The 21,725-nt window shown below is 32.6% G+C and overlaps 3 protein-coding genes across 3 annotated transcripts; 1 reads left to right on the top strand and 2 right to left on the bottom strand.

Annotated features, from left to right (window-relative positions):
* Positions 1 to 1,209: 1,209 nt before the first annotated feature.
* On the bottom strand, positions 1,210 to 8,604 carry Prx5 (Peroxiredoxin 5). Its single transcript, XM_072540872.1, has 3 exons — positions 8,358 to 8,604; positions 7,629 to 7,763; positions 1,210 to 1,644 (listed from the first exon to the last, which is right to left on the bottom strand). The coding sequence occupies exons 1-3, from the start codon at positions 8,463 to 8,465 to the stop codon at positions 1,321 to 1,323; spliced, it is 567 nt and encodes a 188-aa protein (XP_072396973.1). The 5' UTR covers positions 8,466 to 8,604; the 3' UTR covers positions 1,210 to 1,320.
* A 1,027-nt stretch (positions 8,605 to 9,631) lies between these two features.
* Rsf1 (Repressor splicing factor 1) lies at positions 9,632 to 12,479 on the top strand. The gene is made up of 2 exons (XM_072540873.1): positions 9,632 to 9,790; positions 10,131 to 12,479. Exon 2 carries the CDS (start codon positions 10,135 to 10,137, stop codon positions 10,657 to 10,659), a length of 525 nt encoding a protein of 174 aa, XP_072396974.1. The 5' UTR covers positions 9,632 to 9,790; positions 10,131 to 10,134; the 3' UTR covers positions 10,660 to 12,479.
* Positions 12,480 to 13,338: 859 nt separating this feature from the next.
* On the bottom strand, positions 13,339 to 18,459 carry LOC140449091 (uncharacterized). Its single transcript, XM_072542234.1, has one exon. It carries the CDS (start codon positions 18,457 to 18,459, stop codon positions 13,339 to 13,341), a length of 5,121 nt encoding a protein of 1,706 aa, XP_072398335.1.
* Positions 18,460 to 21,725: the final 3,266 nt, after the last annotated feature.

Here is a 21,725-nt window from a genome sequence, read left to right as displayed (position 1 = left end):
ACCGGCCAAAAAAACCTTGCTTACAAGAGAACACAGGGTTCAGAGATTGAATTTTACAAGATTGTATCAAAATTTAACCCTCGATGATTGGAAACGAGTTCTTTTCTCCGATTAGACTAGAGTAAGCCTAAAAGCTCCAGATGGTCGTGAGCGTGTCTGGCGAAGGCGAGGAGAAACGTTTGCCAGCTGCAATATCTCTCCTAAAGTACCTTCTGGGGGTGGCTCTAAAATGTTTTGGAGGGGAATTTGTTTTGAAGCTCGTACGGAGTTGATCCCCATACGTACGAGGTCTATGAATGCCCATTATTACTTAGACAACATTATAGTTGAACATGTAATGCCTTTTGCTCCGTTTCTTGAAACTAATTTTTTATTCATGCAAGACAACGCATGTCCTCATGTGGCTTGACAGATTATTGGCTACCTAAATGATGTTGATATTCCATTATTAGAGTGGCCACCTAACAGTCCTGACATGAATCCTATAGAGGATCTATGGGACTATCTCAAAAAAAAAAGATACGAAGTCGTAGACCCCCTGTTGCCAATCACAACCAACTCATTGAGGCCGTTATTGAAGAATGGGATAATATTCCGCAAGCTTTTGTTGAACATTTGATATCAAGCATGACTCGATGCATAAATGCAGCCATAAGAAGTAGAGGAGGGCCTACACGGTAGTAGTGCTGACCCAGATGCATTTTATTGTGTTACTTAACTGATTTTTGTCTTTTTGCAATTTGAAGTTATGCTAGCTTATTTACGCATTTCCAGCAAAAACAAATTTTTAAAGATACACTAAGGCAAATTAAGGTCATGATAAAGTCATGTTGGACTTATTTGACAGTGTTTATTATTATTTCAATGTAACTTAGTTTTATTTTGTGTGCATATTGTAAATATTTAGATTAATTAAAGTGGTGCGTTAATTTTGTCCAGGAGTTTAGTTTTAAAAAATTTTTTCATTATTTTTTTCTGAATTTTTCTTTTTTGTTCTCATAAGCCTCACCCTTGTGTTTGTGTAATTTTATTTTGCCTGTCCGCTGGAGGGTTAAATATTTATAATCATAAAATTGTTAATGTAAACCCTCGTGAATTTCTCTATGGTTTCCCCTTTTTATGATTATGTTCCGAACATATGATATTGTTACTGTTGTATCAGCATCCGGAGTACTATATATATATAAACAGTAAGTAAAACAAAATATATAATTTTCAATCTATTTTATTCTGTACTTAAAAATGGAATTTAGTTATTCAATAATAATCTCCAGGAAGAACAAATATTACTTAACTTAAAACTCTACCTAACATAATAGCTTACAACTTAATAGCTTCTGCAAGAGAGCAAGACAGTCCGGTACCATCGGGTTCCACTTGTAAAGCAGTAATTTTACCATTTTCGACAACCATAGAATATCTCTTGCTTCTAGTTCCGCCAAGAGGAGCAATATCAACTGAAAGATCCAAAGCTTTGGCTAGAGCAGCGGAAGGATCAGCAAGCATTCGTACTTTTCCTGAAGTTTTGTGTTCTTTGCCCCAAGCAGCCATTACGAAAGGATCATTTACTGATACACAGACTATCTCGCCGACTCCTTGACTCTTCAACTCATCAGCTTTGTTTACATATCCGGGTAAGTGAGTCTGAAATGGATAGAAAATGATGTTTGAGAAATAATTTAATAAAATTAGGTTGTCGTGGAATATAAAAAGTTAAAATATGCAGAAGTTGAAACTATTAACAAAAAAGATAAAACTGAAATAAAAGATTTACACTTAAATTAGCAATAAAAATATCACCAACAAAAATGTTGTTAATGCGTTTGACCTGGAACCCTAAATCGAAAACATTTCAACCGATCTAAATGGGGCGCCGAAGGCTTTTGCCGCGTAACCACTGGGTGCATGGCGTACAATGGGTGTTCGTTATGTAGCAGTCGTGAGGGGGTGAAAGGCGAGTTTATAGCGCCTAAAAACTGGAACCATATCGGTTAAGGGATTAAACCCTGACAAAAAATTCTGGTCCTCCAGGATGGGACTTAAACAATGGTCGGTACCCATTACTGTAAAAATTACAAAACCAGATAGATCGCTCTTATCGACGACCACTTAAGCAAAAACACATGGACTACGCACTCGGTTTATGGAACGTCTTGACATTAAATAAACCAACAGGACAGGCATTGCTGCTCAATGAGCTCCAAAATAGAACTAACAGCAATACATGAAACTAAATTACTAGGACACGGAATAAAAGACACAAAGACGCATACAATACTATAAAGCAGAAACAAAGAGTTCGGAATAGCCTTCATAGTTGAGAATAAGAAGAAACACGCCATGTTAGATTTTAAAGCAGTGAATGAGAATATGTAAACTAAGAATAAAAACAAAATTAAAAATATTTAGACGTAAAAATAGATATAAAAACAGAAGTAAAATGTAAATATAAAACAAAATTCTTTAACTTCTCAACAATTAACATACACTGCCCAACAGAAGAACATAAAATAGAAATAAGAGAAGACTTCTACCGAGAAATGATATCAAGATTGTACTAGATTGTACTAGGAGATATGAATGCGCAAATAAGCAAAGAAAAACTTTTCTTGGGAACTATTGGTAAACACTCACTCCATCAAAACACCAATGAAAATGGAGAATTAGTAATCAACTTTGTCAGTAGGAAAATCATGATCATAAGCTCGACTTTTTTCCCACACCGTGATATACACAAAGCGACATGAATTATACCTGGTAGAACTGCCAAAAAAATTGATCATGGCTTGATAAACAAAAGGGCCGCAACAAGCATACAAGATGTGAAGAGCCGGAGAGCAGCATGTTAAGAGCAATTCATAGAAACAGGAGGAACGTATAACTGAACAACTAGACATACAAAAATTGAGACAACAAGATATCAAACAGACCTATTAGACAGAAATATGACAAACATTGACAAATACAGGCAGTCTAGGCACTGAAGAATATTGGAAATAAATCAAAACAAAACTAAATGACGCAGAAAAAAAGGTCATAGGCGCAGATGGAAGAGGTAAAACAAGCAATACTAGCACAAAGTAATACCAAGGTTCCAGGTATTAACAATGTCCCCTCTGAACTATATAAATTTGGAATGATGAAAAGATCTCTAGCGACTTAAAAACCGGGATTATTTGCCCAATCGAAGGGGATAAACTAAAATTTGAAAATAATCCTGAAAACTATAAAGCTTACATACTAAATAAAACACTCCAAGAATTAACTGAAAATATTTTCGGGGAATATAACCAGTTTTCGACAAGGAATATCTACAACTAACCAGCTATTCACAGTGAAACAAATTCTAAACAAATCCTGGCAATACGACATTGACTTCCACAACGTATTCATAGATTTCAACAGATGTACGACTTAATTAATAGAAACAAGTTATATCAAATATTGCATAGCTTTAACAGACCTCAAAAATACATCCGACTTGTAAAACCAACAATGAACTCATTAACTGCAACTCTCAGAATACAAAATGAGCTCACTTTTCAATAGCAAAGGATTAAAGCAAGGAGATGGGCAGGCATCGACACTATTCAACATGTCTCGAATATTTGATAAGACAGTTGAATATAGAAAGAGCTAATCTCCTGACCAATAAATCAATAGATTGCCGCCTACACCCATGACATCAGCATTATGTTAAGCAGAACGGAAGAGGCGGCAGAAATATATTCACAATTAAAAACAGGGACAGAAGAGACCGGACTAGAAATAAATATTCAAAAGACAAAAAAGGTAACACGGACAAGAGCTAGGGGAAACTGACTAGTTGAATTAGTGGACGATATTAAAACTGCAGAAAGTTTCATATATCTGGGAGTTGCATTAAACACAGATGGAACAGAAGAACTAGAAATTCAATGAAAAATAGTAAAGAGAGACAAAGCTTATTTTTCACTATCCCAGTTCTGCTCCAAAAACTCCTGGAGATGGAAAATCAGGGTCTACAAAATTATTATGACACCAGTAGTATAATATGGGTACGAGACTTATGTCCTTATGCGAATTAGGCGTTACTTATGTCCATAATCAATTTTTTGCACATGCGGTTGCAAATAATCTTTAAAAACAGTTTTTCAATTTATGTGTATGTTCTGAGATATATGAGATTTCTCAGAAGAATTAAAGGCATTACAAGACTTAATAGATCGAGTAATGAAAATAAAACGCAAAAAATAAATATCTATTCGATCAATGAGAAAAAAAATCACAGAACAAAATGGAAACAACACATAAACAGAATAGATGAAGTAGAAGTATAGCCTTGCCTATGAAGTGTGAAGTTTCCAGCAAGATGCCAGAATAAACAGTAAATGCCTATCCCCTGGAATGAAGAAAAATTCGTCATCATCATCATCTCAAGCTTTCTACGCCATTCTATTCTGTCCCTCGCTTGCATTTTCCAGTTGCCGACTCCGATCTTCTCGGCATCTTGTGTTACCCCGTCCATCCACCTCAGCTTTGGTCTACCCCGTCTTCTCATTCCCACGGGTTGCACTGTTAGAATCTTTTTTATCATGTTTGACTCAGGGGCCTGGGCTACATGTCCTGCCCACTGCAGGCGGTTTTGCTTAATTATAGTGGTAATATCTTTACCACCATGAAGAAAAATTAGTGTACATTAAAAACGCCATGTAATTCTTGCAGTCATTTGATTTTGCAGCATTTTTTGTTCAAATGCATCTCTTTCATTTCCTCTCACCTCCTCACGCTTTACTCTTCTATGTTAATTTTTTGGTTTGCAAGTAGTCATTTATTCTATTTTCAGTTTTTAATTTAGTTTCTTTATTTCTAAATTTAGTAACACAGATATTATAATTTTTCTGGAACTTGTTTCTTCTTTTAAGTGTTGGCTTAAATGTTGTTATTACAAGGATATTACAAATGTAGGTTATTACAGTTCAAAACAAAAAAACAAAATGGTTCAATGATCGCCAAACAAATAGATCTAAACCACTCAAGGGCTGAAGCCAAAATTATACAAGGCATCCCAAATTGGTATGTTTTGCAGGGTATACTGAAAACTAGAGGAGAATTCTTGTACGCCACTGAACCCTTCTATTATATCTATCACAAGTTCTAATAAAGTTTTTTTAAATTTTTCCTAATGAAGATATTTAACCCTGTTGTTTTCGAAATTTTTCAATAATCGCCATATATCTTGCTAATGTTGGGAGCTATTGATGATTTTATTGAACAATGGTTACTTTAACAAAAAAAGAAGTCATGATATCTTGACTACTTTTTTTCTATTGCCTCTAGTTTTCAGTGTACTCTGCAAAACATACCAATTTGGGACACCCTGTACACTGAGGGCAGCATTGAAAATGGCATTTCTTTTTGTCACTGGATTGGCTCTAGAGATTACACCTAAAAACATTGCAGACTTTTTGAAGTCCTGTGATTTAGGTGCTAATTGTAAGTGCAAGAGAATAAAAACTAGAAGAGACAAATATTGCAGTTCATTTAAATTAGAGGTCCCAATGGAAGACCAATCTATGTATTTATGTTCAGAAATATAGACTGATGGAGTGACTGTCAACTATTTTCTGAATCTGCAGAACCAGGGGAAGATGCCCTTAAAACCCCACATACCATACATGAAACAAACATTAACCTAAGGATTCTACATGCACATCTGCAATCATTACGGAATAAAATAGACATAGAACATTGGCTCAGGGAAGAGGAGATTCAAGCAGTCCTCTTACAGGGATTTAAACTGGCAGCTTTTTCAGCCAGATTGTATTCAGTTGGAGGAGGAACATTGTATTTTTGTTAGGCAGAATTTGAATTTTAATGTGAATTATATATATATATATATATATATATATATATATATATATATATATATATATATATATATATATATATATATATATATATATATATATATATATATATATATATATATATATATATATATATATATTATATATATAATTATAATATTATAATAATACAGTAAAACCTCCCTTAACCGAAACCTTTTTAACCGAAACATGGTTTAACCGAAACGGCTGACAGTTTCAATAATTTCGTCAATAAAAAGTAAATGTTTGTCGCAAAACGTAAACAATTCCGGTAATTTCACTCACCAATTGATGTCTATGTGTGTTGGGAAATCACAAAAACCAAGAGCTCTAAAAGATATTTCCGAACAGGCATTTTAAGGTATAGAACCCAAAAAAGTTCATGGATGTCGACCACTTTATTTTTAGAATGGTTTGAAAATGAATTCGTCTCAAGTGTAAAATCTTTTTTAAAATCAAAAAACCTTCCCATCAAAGCATTGTTGCTTGTTGAAAATGCGCCCTCACCCTCAAAATCTACAAAATGGTGACAATTGTCAGATTTTTGCCACCGAATGTCACAAGCTTAATCCAGCCGTTAGACCACGGAGTCATAGAGACATTCAAGAGAAGCATTCTTAAGACATCTGTTATTACAGGAGACGAATTAATCCAAAAGTGTTCCCGAAATTCTCAAATCTTTAACAATAAAACATTTTTATTGGTGAGCTGAGTCGTGGACCAAGATCAAATCTTCAACTTTGGAAAAATGCCGAAACAAACTTTTTGATAAGATTTTGATTGACGATCCTGAAGAAGAAAATGGTAAGAAAACGACAGAAGAAATTAAACCTTTCATTAAAAATTTGTCGGGACATGACGAAATTAACTAAAAACAGATACGTGACTGGTTAGCAGCTGATGACTCAGAACGTGAATTCATCGATCAGGACATCATTGATATGGTTCTTTATCAAGACAACCTGAGCATATCAGATGACGACCCAAGAGGCAACAGGCAGCACAAGACCGTCGACGAGATTTTCAATGCTTTAGAGGAAAGAATTTTATACAGTAGGCCTAATTAGTTAGGGACACGACTAGATTCTTAATTTTTGTTGTCATTACATAAAGTTTTGTCCTTTTCAGATTGCTTTACGTTTCGTCGAACAATCGAATGAGGCAAACTCATGACGTTCTGCAAATTAACGATGGAGGGAGAGAGAAACATCGTTGTCAAACGAAAACGCAAAAAAATTGCAGATTTCTTTAAAAAAGCATGTTAAACTTGTTCATTTTTCTTAATTTTATTACTTTATTTTGGATTTACTTATTAGAAAACATTACAAAATCAACTCATAGTATTTTTTAATATCAATACTTTGATCAAGAATATTATAAAAAACAATGTTATTTTTAACCGAAATTCTTGTTATCCGAAACGGCCTACCCCCCAATTATTTCGGTTAACGGAGGTTTTACTGTATAATTATATATATTATATTGTAATGTGAATTTTAAATTAGAAAAGCATATTGATTACTGTATGATTGTTTTAAAGAAGGTAAATGTAGGTATTGTATGTTCATATTGAAGCTTCAAAAAAAGTTTTGACAGTATTCATCGTCAGATATACTATGAAAATTATGAATGAAAACAAATCAAATAGTGTATTACAAAATAGTGGACCATTATAAGAAAGCATTATAGTTTTTTTAGAAACAATTATTATTTAGCTGATATCCTACAACTAAGATACAATAAAAAGCATGTAAATACCTTAGAACATCCTGGTGTAAATGCACCTGGAACAGCAAATAGTATCACCTTCTTTCCAGAAGAAAGTTGGGCCAAATTTACTTTGTTGGTAGGTAAATCTTCAAAAAGATCTACACTGGGAATACTGTCACCTACCTAAAAGAATGATTAGTTTAATCATTGCCCAAAAATTCATTTAAATTAATAAATTGACATACCTAATTAAATTATTATTTACATCAGATTTTTAAGCATTAATGAGTTAATTCAGGTTTTCAATTTTGTGTTTAGATATTGCTAAATATGTTTTACATAACATTTTATACTTTTGAATGACTACTCATAATTGTCTAGCTCTTGAAGTTTAAACTGTGCAACTTTAAGCAATGAGACAAATTGAATATTTTCAAGCATACATGAAGATTGAGTGTTTAACTGAATAAGAAAAAACATAACATATTTATTGCATATTAGATTTAGTTGCAATTGTAGAGTTCCTCCAACAATACAATTAACAAAAAGAAAATTAAAATTTTTTTTGCTTAATAACAATTTTATACTTGTTATGTTTTATATGCAATACTCTTCACTATAAGGGCATTGTTTGTTGCTTTACAAAAACTTGTACTAGTGCCTGGAAGTTGTTAAAAATGACTAAATTTAAATTATTAATTTTTTGACTTGTCTAAATATTAAAATTAACATTCCCTAATTGCTTGCTATACCATTACGTAACGTAATTTTACTTACTTTAACCATTTTAACAGAAGAAATATGCAACAACCTTTGGAAAAACTGTGGTTTTATTCCGGTAGATCCAACTGTTAATCTTTTTAATACATTCACCGTGACATTCATTTTATAAAAACTTTTCCGGCCGTACCAATATCTTCTTTCCTCTTTCCTCCTTTACGGTTTAGTACTGTAAAATTAGACAAAGACACCGATTGTACTGATAGTTTGAAATGTGACCTTCGTCCTTCGTTATGGTTTTATCAGCTTCGTATTTTTCCGTTTCTGCTTCTAACTATTTAAATTATTAGTTTTTTTTAGTAATAATATGAATTATAGAAAGCAAAAATGTAGATATATATTAACGAGGGTTTGTATTATATTCTGAATAAGTAAAAATAATAATAACTATTTAAATTATATTTTAAAATTATGAAATTGGCAACATACAAAACGTCAATTTTAATCTTTAATCCTTTAACCATAGAATACGAAACATTTTTTTCAATAATTATATATTTTGTCCAAATTCCAATATCGTCAAAAATTTAAAGCATAAAATTTCGACTTTTACGAAAAAACAACACTAATGTTTCATATTAAATAATCCATTGAGTAACCTAATTGAACGTTTGGTTTCATCTATATATAAATATTAGGGACTAGGGACCACTCTAATGCGGGCTTTACACCAACAATAAATTCACGAAGAAATTCATGAATAATAATTTATTCATATCAATGTTTCTGTCAAGAAATTCTTGAATATATTAGATGTAATTTCAACAATTTTAAAGTAACTGTAATTATATTCCACAGGAATTGCTAAATATTATGAAAATGGATAATGATCTCAGATAACTGGACTTATCTAATCGGAGGTATTATTTCAAAGTGCTCATCTTTTAACTCCCTTGTTAATATCAAACATACATAAGATTAGAAATATTTTCAGTACCTAAAACAATACAACGAACATCTAAAACACAAGAACCATCATAAATATCCTTTAACAAGCAAGAATAATGGAAAATAACGGAAACTCAGGAACCTGGACTCATAGTCAAATAGCCTTTGCAAAGAGTCAAATACTTTCAAACAAAATTCGAGCTATATTTTATTATACGCTAAAGTAAATTTAAAAATCATTTGCAACTTAATATATTTTTCGTCTTACCATATTATATTCTTTCTGACTATTTAGTAATATGACATAAAATAATGTAAATAATTTTTATTAACGAGACAGTTTATTTTAATTTTTAATGTTGGTAGTATAGAGAGATTGGTAAACAAAAGACGCGGCTAGTATTTCCTTCCTGTGACGGCCTTGTCAAATATTGATTATTTTAGTTTCTCTCTTGTTTATCGTCGTCAACGAAACACTCAGCATTTTCTACGTTGTGACAATTTCATCGAAAGCAGGGTTCTACGCATCGCTTCGAATTTGGGTAACTACATGTAAAACTACTCATTGGATCTTCGAATCCTTCAAGTATTTATATTTAGCATACAAGTTTCTTTTTGACTGCGAATTTATATAAAACCTACTTTGCATTTGACGCCCTGCAGCGCCGACATTTTGTTTTAAATTTTACATATAACATAGCTATTTCCGTCGATATATTGACTTCGCAGTTTAGTTAAGTATTGTTTTTCAATTCGTCATGCTTAAGGAATCGATTGATAAAACATTTAATAACTTTTTTCATTTTTACCCTAATATTACTACGCATTCGCCTAACCGGCAAAGATTATTTAATGTTACCTACGAAATTCTACGTTCCACAGAAACATGGGCGACCGATCAAGAGATAGGACGACGAGAGTGTACGTCGGAGGGCTCACCGAATCAATAAAAAAAGAAGACCTCGAAGGGGAGTTCGAGAAATACGGCAAGCTAAACTCTGTATGGGTAGCCTTCAACCCTCCAGGTTTCGCTTTCATCGAGTTTAACAACCATACCGATGCTGAAACTGCTTGCGATAACTTGAATGGTACAGAATTCCTGGGTGCTAAACTTAGAGTTGAAATTGCAAAGGGAAGACCACGACGTGGAGGCCCCCGGGGCGGTTTCAGAGGCAGTAGAGGAAGTCGAGGCAGAAGGTTCGACAGTTTCGAAGGCAGAGTCGACCGTCGTTTCGACAGCAGAGGCGGCGGAGGTCGCTTTGGTGGTAGAAGCTTTGATAGAAGAAGAGACTTTCCTCCAAGGAATGGTTATGGTGGCAGTGGACCAAGAGGCAGCCGTGGAGGTGGTCGCTTTAACGACAGATTCAGGTCCAGATCACCAAACATGGGACCACCAAGACGTAGGGATTAAGGTTTTTTTTTAAGTTATATTTGTAGATGTTAGTGTGTCAAGTGGTTTCAAAAGTCCATTAGTATATTTTCAGTCTCATTTTATGAGGCTAAATTAAAATTTACAATCGAGTACCATTTCACTATGTGAAAGAAATATAAGTTTTGTAACAAATTTAGATATCATATTTACAAATTTACTATAAAATATAGCATCTTTTTGGATTAATGTTCTGAATTTTGAAGTTTTATTAAATATATGTACAATTTGTATTATACAGTCTTGATTCAATGTATTGTTCTGAAGCTATTTTCTTGTGACATGTTTATAAAATTTACTATTTTTACTGGGAATAAGCCATAATTTTACTTTTAAAACAAGTTTATTTTTGTTTCCTCAAATTAAACTTATTTTAAAGTAAAATTTTGGTTTTAAGAGTAAATGTATTAAGTGGGTTCAATGTATATTCATTTGGTGTTCTTTGTAAAAAGCCTGAAAGATTATATCACTTATCATATATCACTTTTGTCAAATATTTGTTTGGTTAGTTGTGAGAAGAGTTTAATCTTCACATAATGTTATTTCTAACATCACTGAAAAAGTATAAAAAATAACTTTCAATTGTTTGTATTTTGGTACTGAAACCATCAACAATAAATCTAACAGTAATATGAAATTCACTTCATCAGCAAAGTAAAGAACAAACATTTAATTTCAACCCTTATTTGTATATAAGTTGTATACTGTTAATAAAATTCCCGAATATGAATAATCAAGATTTGGAAAATTACGATTTCTGCTACTAGGTAATCTGATGTTAATGGATTAGATTCTACAAACATCTAGCCAAAAAAATCTCTTCAAAGAAACGATATTGTAATATAGGTTGATGAAACTGTCAAATATATTAATTCGAATTTATTTGTAGCATGTGAAAGGGTTAATAAAATGCATATTTCCTTAATAATAAAATCAAGCTCAAATTTTAATATACTTAATATTAACACTTGTTTTATATAATGTGTAACCAGATAATGTAAAATTTGGTTTTTCTTGTTCATCCTATTTTTTATTATTGTCTTGTGTATATTTGAAAAAAATATTTGGGTACAGTACCACATTATTTATGAAAAAATGAAACTTTCTAGACTCCTTAACTAGCAAATATGACTGCTCAAAATATACATATTTTGTCAGTGATATTTTCTAAAGTTGAGGTAATACTTTGTAAATAATGTAGTATTTCAAAACAAAGGTTAATTTTATAGGTTTTCAATCTATATCAGTTTATTGTAATTACCTCAATTTTCATAAGTTTTTAATTAGAATAGTAATTTAATCTGTAATCAGTTCTATAAATAGTTGGTTGATTCCTTCAAATATTGAAACTATCAAATGTTAACATTTTCAACTATAAATAAACCACACTCTTTTACCAGCAGTTAACTGATTACTGATTAATTAACAAGTAATCAACATTGCACTTATCTTTTAAAATGAGACTGATTGGTTCTTAAGTTATTCTAGAGTAGGCATTTTTTTATTTTGTAGTTTTGTGACTGCTAATGGACTAAACCAAGATTTTCTTTAAGTGTATTTTTTAAGCGTTTTACTAAATAAGACCATGTAAGTTCGTTCTGATCTGGTAACATACTCTGTAAGGCTGTTTTTGGATTTATTTTTATATTACTAGATTTCATTGTATACAAAAAGGATAAGAATCTTTCAAATAGAGTTGTGCTGTTTTTTATATATTGGATACACATCAATAATTTGTATTTTGTTTTGTTTACATTAACATCAAAAATGGTACTTATAACAATAAATTATAAAATAGGAAATTGTTTGTTTCATTTTGAGTATTTATCTGATTTTTCAGGACAGCAATTTAATTTGTATTTTAAATCCCAAATGAGTTCAGGTTTTCGTCTAGCTATTTTCTTTCACAAAGCTTGTGACTATATATTTGTATTCATTTGTTTAAATGTACCTGCTTTTCAGTCTTGACCTATTTCCTTATCTGCCAAGTATTTTATATTTTGTAGTCATTGTTGGGAATTTATCTTTATTGTACAGCCAGCAATTGACGGATTTGTAGTTTACAGTTTTTATTTGCGAAAACCAAACTCAAATTCTGTTCTCTTGCTGTCTGCTAAATTATTTAAATTTTTCCCTAATCGGTGACAGATTATTTTCTGACGTTTTTATTATATTTGACATAGTCTATAGAACAGTAGCAACGGGAAATTTTGGGTAACATGATGAAACTTAAAATTAACTAAATACATTGTATATAAATAATAAATATTCGTAACACTCCCACCCGGTACAGTTCTATGCAAAAGAGAAACTGTACCACTTATTTTTCATCATATTTTTAGTCTCCATTTATTGATATCACTGCTAATTTTATAACAGGACGTTCATATATTCCATTTTTTGTTTGAACTATTGCTCGTCGCACTTGCCCATCAGATGATTTTTTAACTTCAATTACCTTACCCTTTGGCCAATTACATCTTGGTAAATCTTTATCACATATAATTACAATATCGCCCTGTTTAATTGGTACAACTTGTTTATGCCATTTTGCCCGAAGTAGTAGTTCAGGTATGTATTCAGAAATAAAGCGTCGCCAACATTTATTTGCAAATTGCTCTCTGTACAAATAATTAAATTTAAATACTTTAACATCTTCGTTTAAAAATCCAATTGTTTATCTCCGTTTGAAGATCCAATTAGAAAATGATTTGGGGTTAGAGATTCAGATTCTTCAGATTCTATTGGAAGATAAGTAAGTGGTCTTGAGTTTACTATGTTTTCTGCAGCTATGAGACAACTATGAAGTAATTGGTCAGTAGGGTTCCTGCTTGGTAAAGAATCATATAACGAAATTTTAACCGCTTTCACTAGGCGCTCCCAGGCCCCACCCATATGTGGGGAAAGGGGTGCGTTGAAGTGAAATTTTAGCTCTGGGCTAATCAGTGAATTGGCTATTAATTTACTGTCAACCTTTTGCAGTTCTTCTCTCAATACTCGTTCAGCTGCAATGAAATTCGTACCTCGATCACAATATATATGCCTTGGTCGTCCTCTTCTGTTAATAAAATTTGTCAAACATAGTATAAAACTGTCCACATCTAGTTTGTAAGCTACTTCGAGATGGACTGCTCTAGTCGTGAGACACGTAAATAAAGCTCCCCATCTTTTCTCCGTCCGTCTTCCAACAGTTACATTTATTGGACCAAAATAATCCATACCAGTATGTGTAAACGGAGCAGTAAATGTTGCAAGTCTACATGGCGGTAGAGGTGACATTTCTGGTGGCTTTGGCTTAGCAAATTTGACCTTGCAATTTTGACAATTGGTCCTAATCTTTTTAACTAGTTGTCTGAGTTTTGGTATATAAAATTTTTGTCTTATCTCATTTACTACAATTTCATGATTTCTATGGTGATATCTTTTGTGATAGTCTTCAATAATTAGTAAAGTTAAACGACTTCCTCTTGGTAAAATTATTGGCCTTTTTGTTTCTGAAATAACATCTCTAGCTTCATCTAATCTTCCTCTTATACGAAGTAAACCATCTTCATCCAGATATGGCGATAATTTATATAAACTGTTTGATTTATTAACTGTTTTCTGTAAGCTACCAGAATTATTAGTTTTTAATTGTTTTATTTCATTTTTGAAATATTCACATTGAGTTTGCTTTATTAAAATATTTCTAGCACCTAAAAGTTCTTCCGAAGTTAATATTCCTTTAGGCTCTTCAGATTTCATCAATTTTGCATAAACAATTCTTAAAAATCGAAACATATATGCAGTTGCTCTTAAAATTCTATTAAATTGACTGAATCTTTTAAAATCTATTAAACGTGGACTATTAAATTTTACTTCATGAGTGGTTAAAATTTCATCAGCTTTTTCCTTTTTAAGGGTGGTGTCTGGAGGCCAACTGTTTTCTAATTGATACAGAAAATCAGGACCTTTAAACCAACACCTGGTGTTTTTCAAATTGGGACGTTTCGTCCATTTAGTAGCTTCGTCGGCTATGTTATTCTTAGTAGGTACATATCTCCAATGTGATATCATTGAGTTTTGTTGAATTTCGGCCACTCTGTAAGCAACATACTTTGGTAATTTTCTTGGGTCTTCATTTCTTAACCAGCTTAAAACTGTTGAAGAATCTGTCCAATAAACAATGTTGTGCACAGTTATGGAAAGATGTTGACAAAGGCTTTTAGCAAACCTTGAACCCATTACCGCACCATTAAGTTCCAATCGAGGAATAGTTTGTGGTTTTAATGGTGCTACATGTGTTTTCGCTCCAATCAAAGTACACTCTATGACATCTTTTTTCATTATTCTTAGATATGCCACACAAGCACTTGCGTGTTCGCTGGCATCTACAAAAATATGCATTTGCGTATTGGTATCCTTCCAGTTTTCGAGTTTATTAAGAAAATATCTTGGAATTGAAACTTTCTCTATTTCTGGAAGCTGTTTTAACCAAACAAGCCATTTTTGAAACTGTTCATTGGTTATTGGTTGATCCCAAGAAATGTTACTCCTCCATATTTCCTGTAAAAGAATCTTCACATAAATCAAAAAGTTTGCTAACAAACCTAAAGGGTCATATACAGACATTAAGATTTGTAAAATTTCTCGCTTTGTTGGCTTTCTTAATCCACTTAAAACATCTTTGTTTCCTTTATTACATTTTAAATTGAAAATAAAATTATCTCCCTTTAAATCCCACCACATTCCTAGAACCTTTTCCATGCTCTTATTGTTTCCTATATCTAGGTTGACTTCCTCGTTATTTCCGTGGGTGGTGTTCATGATTTTTATTAATTTTTCAGAGTTTGATCTCCAGTTTCTTATTTCAAAATTTCCGCTGGCGTGAATTAAGGCAATTTCTTTTGCTAATTGGATGGCTTCATCCTCAGTGTCTGTTGATTCTAAGAGATCATCGACATAATGATTCTTTACTATGGAATCAACAGCGCTAGGATATTCTACGCTAAATTTCTTCGCATTAGTGTTTTTAACAAACTGTGCACAACTGGGTGAGCAGGTAGCCCCGAAGGTCATCACAGTCATGACATAAACTTCCAAAGGATTATCAGAGCTACCATTGCGCCACAAGAATCGTTGTGCATGTTGATCTTCTTCTATTATACCTACACGAAGAAACATTTCCTTGATGTCTCCAGAAAAGCCAATCTTTCTTTCACGAAATCGTAGGAGGACGCCTAATAAAGAAGCAAGTTGGTCATCTCCTTTTAATAACATAGAATTTAAGGATATTCCCTGTACGGTTGCTGCTGCATCCCAAACTAATCTGAATTTGTCAGGTTTATTAGGATTAAAGGCCGGAAATATGGGAAGATACCATGTTTTTTCTTGATGCTCTAAGAGTTCTTGTTCTGACAGTTTTCTAATATATTTCTTTTCTAGAAAATCTTGAATTTGTTGATTAATTTTGGTACCTAGTTCTGGATTTTTCTTAATTTTTCTCTCTATACACTCCAGTCTTTGAATAGCCATGGGTTTACTATTAGGAAGTTTCAAGTTGTCGTATTTCCAGAGTAATCCAATTTTATATTGGTTACCAATTTGAACTAGGGTACTTTCTTGTATACGAATAGCCCTATCTAATTCTTTGGAAACAGACGGTTTAATATTTTGAACTCCAAGGCTTTCAACTGAAAAGAAATCTTTTACACTATTAAAGAGTTCTTGGTTAGTAATGCTTCCAGAACTACATTCGCAAATGTGGTACGAGTAGTTTATTTCCACGTCGTTATTTGAAAACATTGCAAAAATGGTCCAACCTAACCTGGACTTTGCAGCTATCGGTTGAAGTTCTAGACCTTCCTTCACTCGAAGTGGTAACGCCAAGTCCCAGTTATCTAAGCCTATCAAGATCTGAGGAACAGCGTTCTTATATGATTTAAAAGGCAAGTTTTTTAGATAGGGAAAGCTTTCTTTAATTGCCTTTGCATCAAGAGTTTGTTTTGGAAGGCCTAATTTTCTTACCGTTCTGGCTGGTCGGTGGTCAAATTCTTTGGCCCCATTATAATCACCAGCAATAGAAAAAAATACTTTTTCTGACGCATCTTCTAAGCGTTGTTGATTTCCTGTCCATTTTAAGCAAAGTTGTTCTGGGTTTCCCATTAAATTTAGCTTTTTAGCAATACTTTCTTCTAACAAAGTAACGGAAGACCCTTCATCTAGAAAGGCAAATGTAGTGACCTCCCTACTTCCATTTCTTAAAACAACGGGAAGTATTCGAAAGCGTGTTCCTTGATGTGCATTACTTTCTTCATCTGCAGATAAGAGGTGCGATTCTACTGTTTGCATACCGCTTTCCTTTTTGATAAGCTTTGTACTTTTATTGGATACTTGTTCTGAAAATTCATGAAGAAGAGGATGATGCTTCTTTTGGCATTCTTCTTTGTTGCATTTTACAGGATACTTACAGGGAAATCTGTGTTTCTTTAAGCAAAGCCTACATAAATTTAAGGCTTTAACAGCCTCCCATCTTTGAGATAATGAATATCTCTGAAATTCTGAACAACCTGCAATCTTTTTACAATCTCTCTGATTACACAGTTTACAATTATGTGTTTCACTGGAGGCATTTGGTTCATGTATATTAGCATGCACATTATTATTAAATTGCCTTTTTTTATTACTTTGGTCATTAAGGGCTAGTGTAGGTAGAGCAGAACAAACATTTGTTGCCAGATTATACAACCAATCAGCAAGTTCCCTTAATCCCTGAAAATTTTGAAAAGCACTGCGATATATCGCCCAATTAACTTTAATTTGTGAAGGTAGTTTCTCTAATAGTTCATGCATAAGGGTAGGGTTATTAAGATAGTCTTTTAAATTAGATGCTTCCAATAAAACACATAAATTTTTAACTGCTAATGCAAATTCTACCAGAGTTTCAAGTTTTTCCGGTTTAGGAGGTGGTAATCTACGAATAGAATTTATATGAGCTTCAATAATTTGCTCTGGTCTTCCAAAAAGAATTTTTAATGTAGCTATAATTTGGGGCACACATTGAGGTAATATTAAAAAACTTGAAACACTGACTCTTGCTGGACCTTTTAAACATTTTTGTAATCTTAATATATTCTCATGATTATCTACTTGACATAGCTCAGTAGATCTTTCAAAACTACTAATAAAAACGGGCCAGTCATATGGATTACCATTAAAAATAGGGAGATCTCCAGGATCCCTTCTTTTATATAATATACCTGAACTTTTATCGTTATAAGTTGGCAGAGGCTTACCAAGTGTTGGTGTTAAAGGGGCAATATTGTCGATAACGGGCTTATCTATATTTAGAGAAAGAAATTTATTGACCAAAGGGTTAGTTTCAATTATTTCTTCTTCATCGATGTCTTGACTAGCATTCGAGCACTCATCTTCTTCTATAATTCTCCTAGACTCCTTGGTTAACTCTCGTTCTTGACGTAATAGATCTCGTTCTTCCTGCAGAAGTTGAAGCTTCATTTTTGTTTTGCTGCTTGTTGATGAGGAGCTTTTTAAGGAGGTTGCAGAACAAGATTTCTTGATTTTGGAACCTTGTGGGTGAGACTTCTTAGTGGCTGCGTCTATACAAAGAGGGCACTTCCAGCTGTCATCACCAATTACTTCGGAATCATCCTGTACATTTACGCATTCAAAACAGCACCATTTTTTACATTCTGTACATTCTACCATCCGTTCTTCACGATATGGTTTGCCGCACACAGGACATAGATCAATTTTGGTTCGTCCAACAACTGATGGACCCATATTCGTAGATCTTGTAAGATTGTGTGATTCAGCAATCGCATGTGATGAATAGAATTTGAGCTTGTTGGGAATTTATCTTTATTGTACAGCCAGCAATTGACGGATTTGTAGTTTACAGTTTTTATTTGCGAAAACCAAACTCAAATTCTGTTCTCTTGCTGTCTGCTAAATTATTTAAATTTTTCCCTAATCGGTGACAGATTATTTTCTGACGTTTTTATTATATTTGACATAGTCTATAGAACAGTAGCAACGGGAAATTTTGGGTAACATGATGAAACTTAAAATTAACTAAATACATTGTATATAAATAATAAATATTCGTAACAGTCATTGACCTAGATTTACTGCAATCATATATGGAGTGAATAAATGAAGTGTAAAATATTTAATTCCTGAGCACTTTCAGCTTTACAAAGCCATCCTCACAGCTGTGTTAAACTTTAAAGTACCACTACTAAAGAGGGGTCACATTGGTGAAAATTACAATTTTTTTTTTTTAAATTACAAAGTTAAAAACTTAAAAAGGAGACATCAAAAAGCACATTAGACATCAAAAAATTTTTGTGTGTTTAATGTGCTCTCTTTAGGATGTAATTTTGAAGAACTTCTGTAAGTTTTTTTTTAATTCTTGCCAATGGGATCCCTCTTTAGTAGTGGTACTTTATAAATTTGAGAATGGCTTTGTAAACTGTAAAGCCTCCACTAGGAATTAAATATTTTACAAACTTCAAAAATATTTTTCTCTTCTATTTACTAATTTGTTGAGTGTGTACAAAAACATATCAGTCTTTTTCAGTATCATACAACAGTTTGCAGAAGAAAGTAGTTATAAGCAAAAAAGTGCCCAATTTGGAGAGAATTTGGGAAAATGGTAGATGTGGAAAGTTTTGTCTAATCTTTGTAAAAAATTGTAAATTGATTTCATATTATGCCAATACTTCTCTCCATTTATTGGTTTTGTTTTCTAATATTAATAAGATCCATAAACTAATATTGCAGAGCATGTGTATGTTCTGTTTTCCTTCTGAATTAGGCTTCTGTGAAAGCATTTCTTTTATGGTTTTACTTTTATTCTATTTTTTAACATTGGCTTGACTGAAAGTAGTTTTTTGGGTTTATTTTAACAAGATATTTTAAGATTTTGTTGTTTCTATTGGTTATTTGCTGTTTGTATCTTGAATTGACATAATTCTCATATCTATTATTTCTGATGGAAAAAGACAGGCATTTTTAAAAAAGAAGGAACTGAAAAATGGAGACAATTACTGGCAAAAAACATGGAATATGATAAAGGCAAAACTTATACTGGCTATAACAGCCGACACAATAAATTAAATCAGGATGAAAAGCATAAAATACTGACTCATCAAGTAAGAAAAGAAATGAGCATATCATTTAGAAAATTGGAGCATAAATGTTAAGAAACAGAACTAGTAGACGAGTTTGGTGTTATAGAATTAAGTATACTATGATATAGCAATATCGGAGGCCAGAAAAAAGGACAAGGAATAGTAAAAATGGAAAATAATCATACCTTAATATACAGCGGGTATCAGAAGATAAAAGGGCAAGTGTAAATTGTATAATACGTGAAAGACTGGAAAAACAGCTATACCTACTTGTGGAAAGCATGGTCAGAGAGAATGTTACTAATCTAAATGAATGATAATGAGTAGAGTTAACGTTAGCAACAGGTCTATACCTACACTGCAGAAGATTTCAACACACGGAATAAGAGTCGAAATCTATACTAGACATATAGGACCATATGGAGAAATGACAATGGAAGGAGATTGCTATATTTGACTATATACCTACTAAAATCATAGTAGTTGAAAGCCATGACAGTAATGGATACAAAAAGTAAAGATGATTTGAAATGGGCAGCGACCACTACATGGTAGGTAGTAACTAAACTACGAGAAGAAATAAAAAGAAAAAGCCTAGTACAGAAAAGGAAAAACCAATTAAAAAAGAGACGATAAAAACGTATAAGCTAAGAAATAAAGAAATGCCAAAAATATTTGAGAAAAAAGTAAACGAAAAACTTAGAACAATAAAACAAAGACGACAATAATGATATAAACAAACTGTGGAACAACTACAAGCACCTGCTATTATACTGCAAACAGCTAAAGGAAGTATGCGGAACAAATAAAAAAGACTCAAAAAAGAAACGGACAGCGTGGGGGCCGAAGAAATAAAGAAAGCAAGTAAAAGTGAAGAAAATGCATGGAAACAATATCTGAAAGACAAAACAAACGAGAATTGCAATAACTACAAAAGTGAAAGAAAAAATTTAAAAATATTTGTAACAGCAGCAGAGAGAGACAATTGAGACAAATTCGGAGATATAATGAAAGAAGATAGCAATAAAAAATTAATAACAAAAACAAAATAAATAGTTAAAAGATGGAAACAACACTTCGAAGAACTGCTAACGGATATAAAACAAGACGACATTAATGAAGAACAACATAATATATTGGAAGATAACACAGAAAACTCAATAAACTATAGGAAAAACTAGTGAAGTATCGAAAAGATCCTGGAGTGGATAGATTTATAAAAAACATGGGGAAAATGGAGAACAATTATTACTAAAAATGATTAATGAAATACGAAAAAATGAAAATATTCCGGAAGATTGGAAAGTGTCACCAAGAGTATATATAAGCAAGGAGAGAATGTAATAACTACAGAGGATTGACGTTGCTATGTACATGTATGAAACTTAGAAAAAAGTATAAACAAGCAATTAAGAACAATGACAGAACACACATTAGACGAAGCACAAAGTGGATTTAGAAGTGGTAGGAGTAGGTATACAGGATCATATATTTACTTTAACAGATCCTAACACAAACAGCGCTGCAAGAGAAAAAGAAAATATACGTAGCATTTCTTGACATAGAAAAAGCCTTCAATAAAGTACTTACAAAGACAGAAATTATGGAAAATACCTACTAAGAGAAAAAGGAATGGACAACAAGTTCTGCACGAAATATTTGGAGCTATAAACGACCAAGGGCAGTGGCGCAAAAGATATAACTTCTAATTATACCTTTAATTAACTAGACTCTTTACTGAACCAGACGTCGTAACGTTTATTAAAACACAGACAGATGGACTGGACACATCATACGAGTGCCAGACAGCACAATTGCTAAAAACCTATCCACAGGAACACCTGTATCAAGAAAAAGCAGAGGCCGGTGGTGAATTAGGTAGTTGGATGGTTTAGAGACTGACTTAGATTATTA

The sequence above is a fragment of the Diabrotica undecimpunctata genome, chromosome 8, assembly GCF_040954645.1.
Source record: "Diabrotica undecimpunctata isolate CICGRU chromosome 8, icDiaUnde3, whole genome shotgun sequence".
NCBI classification, from domain to species: domain Eukaryota; kingdom Metazoa; phylum Arthropoda; class Insecta; order Coleoptera; family Chrysomelidae; genus Diabrotica; species Diabrotica undecimpunctata.
The sequence above is the reverse complement of the archived record's forward strand: the minus strand, read 5'-3'. Positions and strand labels throughout refer to the sequence as shown.

Coding starts and splice junctions, on each gene's coding strand:
- LOC140449091 (XM_072542234.1), bottom strand. CDS start 18,459: ATGGGTCCATCAGTTGTTGGACGAACCAAAATTGATCTATGTCCTGTG.
- Prx5 (XM_072540872.1), bottom strand. CDS start 8,465: ATGAATGTCACGGTGAATGTATTAAAAAGATTAACAGTTGGATCTACC. Junction 7,764..8,357: donor CTTCTGTTAAAATGGTTAAA/GTAAGTAAAATT, acceptor TCATTCTTTTAG/GTAGGTGACAGTATTCCCAG. Junction 1,645..7,628: donor TTACACCAGGATGTTCTAAG/GTATTTACATGC, acceptor TATCCATTTCAG/ACTCACTTACCCGGATATGT.
- Rsf1 (XM_072540873.1), top strand. CDS start 10,135: ATGGGCGACCGATCAAGAGATAGGACGACGAGAGTGTACGTCGGAGGG.